General features: G+C 46.2%; 3 protein-coding genes across 3 annotated transcripts, besides 3 other annotated features; 2 read left to right on the plus strand and 1 right to left on the minus strand.

Moving 5' to 3' along the window:
* Nucleotides 1-785: 785 nt before the first annotated feature.
* Nucleotides 786-845: a tandem repeat.
* Nucleotides 790-1,159: a mobile genetic element.
* Nucleotides 1,160-1,387: 228 nt separating this feature from the next.
* EKO05_0002020 (uncharacterized protein) lies at nucleotides 1,388-3,108 on the plus strand (the record flags this gene model as incomplete). The annotated part of the gene is made up of 4 exons (XM_038942258.1): nucleotides 1,388-1,448; nucleotides 1,570-2,354; nucleotides 2,406-2,555; nucleotides 2,614-3,108. The coding sequence occupies 4 exons, from the start codon at nucleotides 1,388-1,390 to the stop codon at nucleotides 3,106-3,108; spliced, it is 1,491 nt and encodes a 496-aa protein (XP_038795481.1).
* Nucleotides 2,085-2,114: a tandem repeat.
* A 423-nt stretch (nucleotides 3,109-3,531) lies between the features above and the next one.
* EKO05_0002021 (uncharacterized protein) lies at nucleotides 3,532-4,624 on the minus strand (the record flags this gene model as incomplete). Its single annotated transcript, XM_038942352.2, has 2 exons — nucleotides 3,532-3,863; nucleotides 3,919-4,624. 2 exons carry the CDS (start codon nucleotides 4,622-4,624, stop codon nucleotides 3,532-3,534), a joined length of 1,038 nt encoding a protein of 345 aa, XP_038795482.2.
* An 893-nt stretch (nucleotides 4,625-5,517) lies between these two features.
* Nucleotides 5,518-7,283, plus strand: EKO05_0002022 (uncharacterized protein; the record flags this gene model as incomplete). Its single annotated transcript, XM_038942244.1, has 2 exons — nucleotides 5,518-5,754; nucleotides 5,805-7,283. 2 exons carry the CDS (start codon nucleotides 5,518-5,520, stop codon nucleotides 7,281-7,283), a joined length of 1,716 nt encoding a protein of 571 aa, XP_038795483.1.
* Between the last annotated feature and the right edge of the window lie 1,988 nt (nucleotides 7,284-9,271).

Genomic DNA, 9,271 nt, shown 5'->3' on the forward strand with positions numbered 1-9,271 from the left:
AACTTGATATATCTTCGCCTCTATAGCTTTGTAGTTATACTTAGCCAGCCACGTATCTTATTAAAACGTGCTTTCTACTAGCTTAAGCGCCAAAAGAATAAGTTCTACATTCATTCTTATTTAATTGATTTATTAGCTTAAACTGTGAATTAAAAGTTTGTGATCCATTAATAAAGTAATTTGTCTGGTAAGGAGCATTTGCGTAGTAGATATAGTAGCACTATTAATTAAATAAAGATGAAAATTGTTATATACTTCATTGCTTTTTCTTAAATTTTTTTTTAAATTACTTTAATTTTATTTACGTAGAATTTATAGCATTAAAAGTCTTTTTTAAACACTTACTATTCTTCTATAAAAAGTATAGTTAGTTCTATTCGTATATTGATATCAATAGCTAACGCGTACTCTGTAACGCTAAGAGCCTAAATAGTAATTAATTTTAGTAATTCTAGAGCTGTAGACTTAAATTTAATTTTGCTCTAGATATTATGGAGAATATTTCAGGCCTACATTTACGTAAGATTCTAATATAGTTGGATAGTCTCTTAAAATCACTATAGAATTATTATAGGTCGGTTTTACCAATTTATACTAGATTTAGAAGCAAAAATCCTAATTATACAATGGTATAACTAGAAAGATAAATAGTTTAATATATAAATTATAATTGTTTTTATATAGTTCTAACTATATATAAGTAGTTTTATATCTCTACCCGTATGCTAATTTTACAAATTTCTATTTAATTGTGCAGAACTAAGCTGACTAAAGCCTACTATACCTAATAGTAGTGTTAATAATAATAGAAAATAACTCTAAAAACTATATAATAATTTTAAAATGGTAGGAACAAAGCTTAAGAGGTAAATTAGCTGAATATGTATGAAAAACATAATATTAGAGATAGTATCGATAGATATAGTCTCTTTTTAATACTTCTAGCTTCTCTAGCTATTACAATCTACCTAGCTACAATATTAAATTACTAGTAAAATTCAAGTAGCATGTGTTTTTTGTAAGTTAGTAATTACTACTATACTATAGATCTTATAATAATAACTATTATAGGTTGCTGTAGAACATTATGTCTATATAAGCGTTGAGGCGGTTGGCGGGACGTTACGCAGATCCGGGCACTACGCGCACGGACCCGGTAGTAGTTGATTATCTGTTATCTGCGTCTGTGCACAAATTCTTCACCCGATCTCTGCACCTGCTGCCCCGTTAGATAGTGAGCGGCATGAAGACCGGCATATAAAGTCGTCCCTCAACTGTCATCTCTTAGGAACGCTGCACCGTCTCTCCCCGCGATTTAGAGCCTCCAATAAGAGAATCGCACGCTGTAACGTGTCCCATACGTCATCCCGGCGCCTGCCTGCAGAACATGACCGACAACGACACAACGAACCTTACCTGCGAGTTATGCTTCAAGTCCTATCAGCGTCGTGCGTCTTTTCCCTTCCTTCCACCTCCCCCGAAGCTATGACTAAGACTATTAACACTGGTATCATTGAAAATCGAGGTAATCCTCCAAGTTTCAATACATCTGTACTGACAGACAGACAGGCGACCTCTTAATACGCCATCGCAGGCGATGTCAAGGCCCAAGCAACCCTCAAACCCGTCGCAAGGCATGCAATGCCTGTGTCCAAGCCAAGACCAAGTGCTGCTACAGTCAACCCACTTGCTCCCGGTGTGCCAAGCGGGGTCAGCCATGTGTTTATGTCTCCAACTCTGCCACCGACTCCTCGATTATGGATTCTTTTGAACCAAGCGACGGTAGTACAGACACCCCTACATCAGATGCACAAGCCGCCACTTATCAAAGTGGGACATTCGGCGCTACTACCGAGCCCCTCGAACTACCTCTTCTTGACTCACCTATGTCCTTATGGACGCTAGACGCGTTTGACATGCCGCTTTCCAATAATGGCATGACCAATCTTTCCTTCTCCAAATCTACAGCTGTCACTGGTTCCCATTCACGTTCATTGTCACTTTCATCGACTTCATGGAACATCCCATTATCCATGTCGATTGCCCAGCCAACAAACGACATCACAGAATCCTCGGGCTTTACCCCACCACTACCACCACCACCACCACCACCATCAACGAGCTCATTGGAGCTAGCACAGCTGATTAGCAAATATCCTACTTACCTTGTCAAAGACGAAATCACGGCGCCGTTCCTGCATCAGGATCTTTACAATGATACGGTTCCAGATATGACCTCTCTGCCCTTAACTACGACGGCAATTTGCTGTGGTAGTAGCGTTAATTTGAAAGAAAACGCCCGGTTTATCAGTCGGGCTGTAGATGCGGAACGGCAGAGGTTAATTGAAGCTTTTGTACGTGTTGTCAAGGAATTTGCGTGGCTCGGCAGCTAATCACCTCCTTAGCCATCGTACCATTGCATGCAACAGTGGGATGCACTGCATGCTATGCTGCTGTACGAAATTCTGGAACTACGGGAAAGTCTCGGAGATAAACTCGAGGCTTGGAAACACAAGTCAAAGATTAGGGGTCTCAGGTCGCCCTTCCTCCTCAAAGTATGACCCCGCGTTGTGTTTCGTCTCCATTGAGCGTGAGCTTACGCCTATCTCACAGATGACTCATTGCTACGCCCAGTCATACCCTGAAATCCTCAACCCCGACCTCAAAGTGTTCTCAGACCCTAGTTCAGCACCTACTTCTACCATCTCTTCTCCATGGGCCCGATGGAAGATCACTGAAACGGCAAGAAGAACCATATTCTTTGCCAACATTGTCAACTATTACATCAATCACAATAGTACTACAAAACAGCAATTGCCCTACTACGAACCGCTTGATAACGAGCTCATCCTCAACATGCCACTACCATGCAGCCATGCCGCGTGGGTAGCGCGGGATGAACAAGAGTGGATGAATGCAATACAGACCCCACCCTCTCCACTAGCGCTCCTAGGACAGGATACTCTTCCAGGTGTTAGTTTGAAGATAATACTTTCAAAGTATACAAAGGATTACGTCCAGCGCGAACTCGGCGGAACCATCGGCTTCGGCAACTCAGATCAACTTAGGTCTCTTGTTATTCTCTGCGCTAGCGAGCAATTTACTTGAAAGCACTTATATCCCATCATTTAGATGTAGGAACGCTCCCCTGGAGAGTTTATTTTTCGCAGCATCGCTGATGTCTAGTCTTACAATTTATGCGAGCCTACTCCAGTCAGGCTCTTAGCCGTCCACTGCAGACAGGCCAAGCTACCACAGTCTTCGCGTAATACCATTCAGGATTCCGCTCATATACCAGCCCATTTCACAGAGGAGATTCTAAGTATAAGCGCCGTTATCTTATGGGAGCGTCGAGATCGCACACAAAGGTTTCTAAAGCGTCGGATATACAGCCACAATAGCAGGTCGTACAAATGGAAAGCATAGGCTGTGGATCAATTCCGCAATTTCAAAGAGAGAGTGTGTACTATTCTTTCATTGCTTCATGTACAAGAGCTGTGTTGCTGTTTCCTGCGTACGCTAACCCGTCCATTAGGCAGTTGCTGAAACCGCTGGATTCGGTTGCTTGTTTTGGGTGACACCGTTGTTGTCCCTCAAGCTGTGGCCTTCGACATGCAGCTGTCTGACCCTCGCTTTGACATGCTCACCAGCTTCAATTGGATCGAATTTGGCAGGGGAAGACTCAGAGACCAGCGGGTCAAGCGGCTTCACTAGCGTGCTGAGATTGTAGTGTCCGAAGAAAGCTAGCGAATAGCGAGACGGGATTTCAGCATTCGGATCTGTGGATGTAGACGGTGGCTCCACGACCCGATGCATGGTGCTCGGGAGGACGCCATTGAAGAAGCGGGAAGTCAGGTCTCCAACTTTTAACCAGTAAGCGATCACATTTTGATAGTATGCAAAGATTTTGTGACCTACCATTCAGAACAGCACAATCGTCAATCCGTGGGACATATTCATATGAGCCATCACGAGTCATTACCTGCAACCCCTCCTTAGAGTCATTAAAGAGGAGTGTCAAGCACCCGTAATCGGTATGGGCCGCGGCTCTCGTCCTCATCTTGAAGGAATCTGCCCTCGTGCCAGGGTAATGCAAGCACGCAATAAAGTGATTCTTCTCTGCAATGCACGGGTGGAGGATTTCCCGAGGCAGGCCCACTTCCTCTGCCAGCGCAGAAAGTAGCTCCAGGATGACCACATGACAAGACTCGAAGAAAGCAACAAGATCTTTGCGCATGGATTTGGAGTCATCGTCATCGAGCCATTGGTTGGGTTTCTCGGTATCTCCATCAAAATACATACCAAAGAACTCTTTGAGATCACTAGTCGTGGGGTCTTTAGCAAGTTTGGCTGGGTTTGAATAGCCCTGGCTTGGGCCCCTCCCTTTTTCCAATTCCCCTTTGATCTTCATCTTTTCCTCTAGGGGCTTCGCGAAGAATTTCCTGATGTGTCCAAAGAGAGTATTGATAGTGGCTTGGTCGATGCGGGGATGTTTCAAATAGGCGAAGCCCGTCTCCTTCAATGCAGTGTAGAGACGGGAACGCTCCTCCAGAGACTGGGGCGTGCGGTTGTTTTGAGTATCCTTGGAGTGAAGGGTAGGATAGTCAATGATTGGAAGATTCATCTTTGCGAAGTTGGCCATGAATGCAGGGTGAGTTCGTGATGTGTGCTGAACGGCGCGGACTCCAGTGTGGGGTCGTGTTTTTTTTGGTGCTTCGATTTAATCGTTGCCGTTCGTTGCTCCATCGACCTCTGATATCCATTTTCGGCCGCACGTCTCTACAGGGGGGACCGACCCTCGAATTCCTTTGGCTATGGCGTAATTCGGAGCATATTTGCGATGAACGGAAAAATCGCTCTTCGGAAGCCGCAGGACCGGAGACCACATACCTCCATCCCGCAGCTACAGTAGACGCCCAAAAATGGTAAGATGTACCTCCGTAGTCCGATGGTCCTCGAAGCTTGCTAAGGTGCTCAGATGGTCACATGCTTAAGCAAACCCGGAAAAGACGGGATGGAGCAGGGTTCGGAGGCAATCATGTGTATCAGTGGAGTAGCAGGTGGAGAAAAGGCAGCGGAGAAGTTTGCACGTTCGCTTCAGAGGTCTTGACAAGGCATCTAGGATAGGCAAGTCGTTACGGAGTTCTGACGGTGATATGCAAGAAGGTATACAAGTGCTGGGGTTGGGCTGTGTAACGTGGCCTATCTGGCTCGATTTTCAAGGTAAAAATGGCATGGGTGATAATTCGGGATAGTCAATGTCTCTAGATAGCTCATATTTGAGTATCTAGCTTGGTAAACCGGGGACTCAGAGGCCTCTTCGGAGATCGATGTAGGTGGCTCTCGTACGGAAATGCGTCGACTACGTGTGCCCTCTACCATCCCCAATACCATTATAAACGGCTCTGTTTGTGTATTCCGTGACGCGCAGCTCTAGTTGAGCATTTGAACATACATCCTGCCCTTACTGCTTCAACCGCAGAAACGTCATCCATCTTGTCTTCATCTCCATTCATCATGAAGTTCGTATCCAAACTTGCAGGCGTTGCACGTCCACGCACGGACGTGTTCACCTACCTTTTCGATGCCCGCCGCCCTTACCCAGCGGACCGTGTATTATACCGAGAAGATGATTCCAATGCAACTCTGACACTTGCAGAGTTGGAAAGAAAGAGTCGTCAATTCGCCAACGTCTTGGTGCAACGATTCAATATTAAGATTATGGATCCTGTGGCTGTCCTTGCCTCCGATTCTGTACGTAGAGCAGAGCCCGTTAAAATGACAATACGCTGACTACAATGAAGATCTTTTATCCCATCGTGTACCTCGGGATCCTGGCAGCAGGGGCAACTGTACAGCTTATTCCATTGCAGAAAGAGCTAGCTGTCCAGGATGTCACTGCGCGGATGCAGGCAGCAGGCTCGAAGCTCTTGATAACAGATGCCGCAATGCAAGACATGGCGAATGAAGCCAGCAAGCTGCTAGGCAACATTCCCGTCTACGATCCCTCATTGGACAAAGAGGCGTTTAGCGAAAAAGCACCTGAATACTGCGGCTTCAGTATTAGTAATCACAAGGATGCTGAGAGCACGGTTGGGTTCTACAACCGCACGAGTGGTTCAACCGGCGGCAAGATGAAGACAGTCATAACCACGCACTCTCACTTTATTGCAGCACTGGATGCAACGCTGCGTACAGTTCCGCTGAATACGGACCCCGACAACGATGTGTGGCTTTCGACACTGTCCTTGGGTTTTTTCATAAATGCCAAGTTGAATATTGGGCTCAACATCTTGCTTGGGATTCCGGTAATTTTGATGAATGAGGCCTTCAATGCTACCAACTTTGGCATAATTGGCCGACACCGGGTTTCGTTTTTATTTATCCCGCCACCAGTCGCGATTTCGATCGCCGGGATGGACAGCGAAGAAGCGAAGAATGTCGACGTAAGCAGCGTGAAATGGCTGCTGTCTGCTGGGGCTGCCATGCATGAAGGTGTGTCTCAAGCCGTCTCGAAGAACCTCAACAATACGCATTTGGATCTGGAGTGGGGAACTTCGGAGACGCTCCTAATTGCGATGCAAACGGACGGCCATTCTTCACCCCCTGGCTCTGCCGGGAAACTCGTTAATGGCATCGAAGCGATGGTCGTTGATACCTACACCGGAACACCTGTTGGCCCAAGGGTAGATGGCGAGATCTTTGTACGAAACAGTGCTGCACGTTTTGCAGGATACAAGGGTGATCAGGATGCCAACCAGTCCACGTTTGACAGCGAGGGTTGGTTCCACAGCGGCGACTACGGCTACATTGATGACAACAACAACGTCTTCATTAAAGATAGGATGAAAGAGTTGATCAGAGTTGGTAGTGGATATGGTGTCCACATTTCCGCCGTCGAGCTTGAGTCGGTTATCTTCGAACATCCGGCAGTAGCAGAGGTAACTGTTACTGGAGTCCCAGATCCCAAGATTGGAAGAGAGCTTCCCACAGCATTTGTTATCCTGTCTCCTGAATGGCAGAGTAGACGAGCTGAGGCTCTACGAAGTCTTAAACAGTGGGCAAATCAACGCTTGGTAGGGTTGCAGTCGTTGACAGGTGGATTTTATTTCCTTGACAAATTCCCGCTTATTGGCTTTAAGATCAACAGACGGGCTCTGAAAGCTCATGCTACAGCTGCAAGTTCCATCGAACAGACAGGGCTCGGACAATCTGGGTTGCTGGCGCAGAATGCACAGATGTTAGACGCGGAAAGACCAGGGATTATGACTACAGCGGTTTAACACTTCGATGGTTTTTTTAAAGCTAGCATGGCACCATATCACGTCATTACATTGGTACTGGGGAAACGTTATGAGAGTTATCTCCTCATAGCTTAGGCTAGTTATATAATATAGGAATTCCCTCTAAACTTTATATACAGTGACGCAGAGTCGTAATTGTCCAATCAGGCCACGTAAAAATTTATTTGGTATAAGCGCCATGGTTCTCTTCCACATCCAGCGAGCTAGTGACTCAATAGATCCTACTGATTGTGAATCTCTAATTCACTAGACGAAATCCGGTTCGCTGAAACCTTGTGTATGCATCGTTACAGTCTGACTGGTCAAGATCCCTTCAATCTTCTGGTCTAATTGGCTCGATACATATTTGGAAGAGCCCATAGTGTAGTACGCAGCATTACATTTGAATCGACCGACCGAATCGAGACTCTTGAGTGGGGAAAATAACCGACCTTGTCGTCGACGAACGAATCAGGGCAATCTATTCGAATGTAATGTGACCAATCCCCTGACGAGCAATAAGTGTTATCATATTGTTATCGTAGTGGTTGTCTCTAAGACAATGAGGTATACCGATCCGATGCTGAATGTAGGTGCAACGGGTGGGGCCGTTATCTCTCCGAAGAGGCGATAAGATCGTGTCTGGTAAAGCAAGGTATCCCAACGGAGGTGTTTGTCACGGAGTTCCTTGGTCTTCTCCACAGACTTAGAACCACGGACCATGTATTCCGCGGTGTATACGGAGTAGCGTAACCCCGATGAACTATTGCCACCTTCTAAACTCGTTCCTCAATGTAGCACCCGGTGGGTTTTCTATTTTGCAGAGTCTAGCTTAATAGACCAGACAGGAAGCGTACACTTTCTGTAGAATCAAAACTCCCTTCACTGCGGATTGCAATTTTTATCGTTGACCTCTCAAGTCCAACATGTATGACCACAAGGCTGCTTCCACCGCCAGTCATGCTTGGTCACCAACCTCATGGAAAGAAAAACCTGTCGCTCAGCCCATCGACTATGAGAATCCAGAGCACCTCTCGGAAGTTATAACAAGACTTGAGGGCTTGCCTGATCTCGTTCCGAAGCATGAGATCAATCAGCTTTCATTGCTCATGCTGTTTGCAGCTCGGGGTCAACTTTTTTTTATTCAGGGCGGTGATTGTGCAGAAGCCTTCTCTGAAATCCGACCCGATATCATCAGATCAAAGCAGGATCTCCTGATTGCGCAGGCAGACATTTTGTCCGAGAGACTGGGAATGCCGACTGTTCCCATTGGCCGTATAGCAGGTCAATATTCAAAACCCAGATCCAGCTGTTACGAGACCCTCTCTTGCGGCACAGTCGTCCATGCAGTAGGTTTTTTGTAGGATGAGGTTGAGAATCAATGTTAACGTGAGCTTTAGTTTCGCGGAGACAACATCAATGGGTCGGACAAGATTTCAAGAAGTCCAGACCCAGAGCGCCTAAGTATGGGATACCACTTCTCAGCGGCGACCTTGTCTGTACTTCGTGCGTCCCGCAATCATAACGAAACTGCAATCAATGCGGCCATTCGACCTTCGAGCGGAGTCTTTACTTCGCACGAAGCGCTGCATCTCCCTTTCGAAAGTTCAATGACTCGGGACGGATACAACACATCAGCACACATGCTATGGATTGGAGAACGTACCAGGCAACTATCTGGCGCGCATGTTGAATATATGCGCGGTGTACGAAATCCGATCGGGGTCAAAGTCGGACCATCCGTGGACCCAAACGAAATTGTCGAGCTATTGGATAAGCTAAATCCACGTAAGATGATCGGAAAGAATGCCATAATTACTCGGCTTGGCTCGAATAATGTCGGGAGCAAACTGCCCGCTTTGATCAAGGCAGTGCAGGCAGCCGGTCACCTACCGGTGTGGCTTTGTGACCCTTGCCATGGAAACACTCATGCTACACCATCCAAAGTTAAGACGAGATTTTTGGAAGACATGCTTGATGAGTTGAAG

Source organism: Ascochyta rabiei, chromosome 3 (genome assembly GCF_004011695.2).
Source record: "Ascochyta rabiei chromosome 3, complete sequence".
Lineage (NCBI taxonomy): Eukaryota > Fungi > Ascomycota > Dothideomycetes > Pleosporales > Didymellaceae > Ascochyta > Ascochyta rabiei.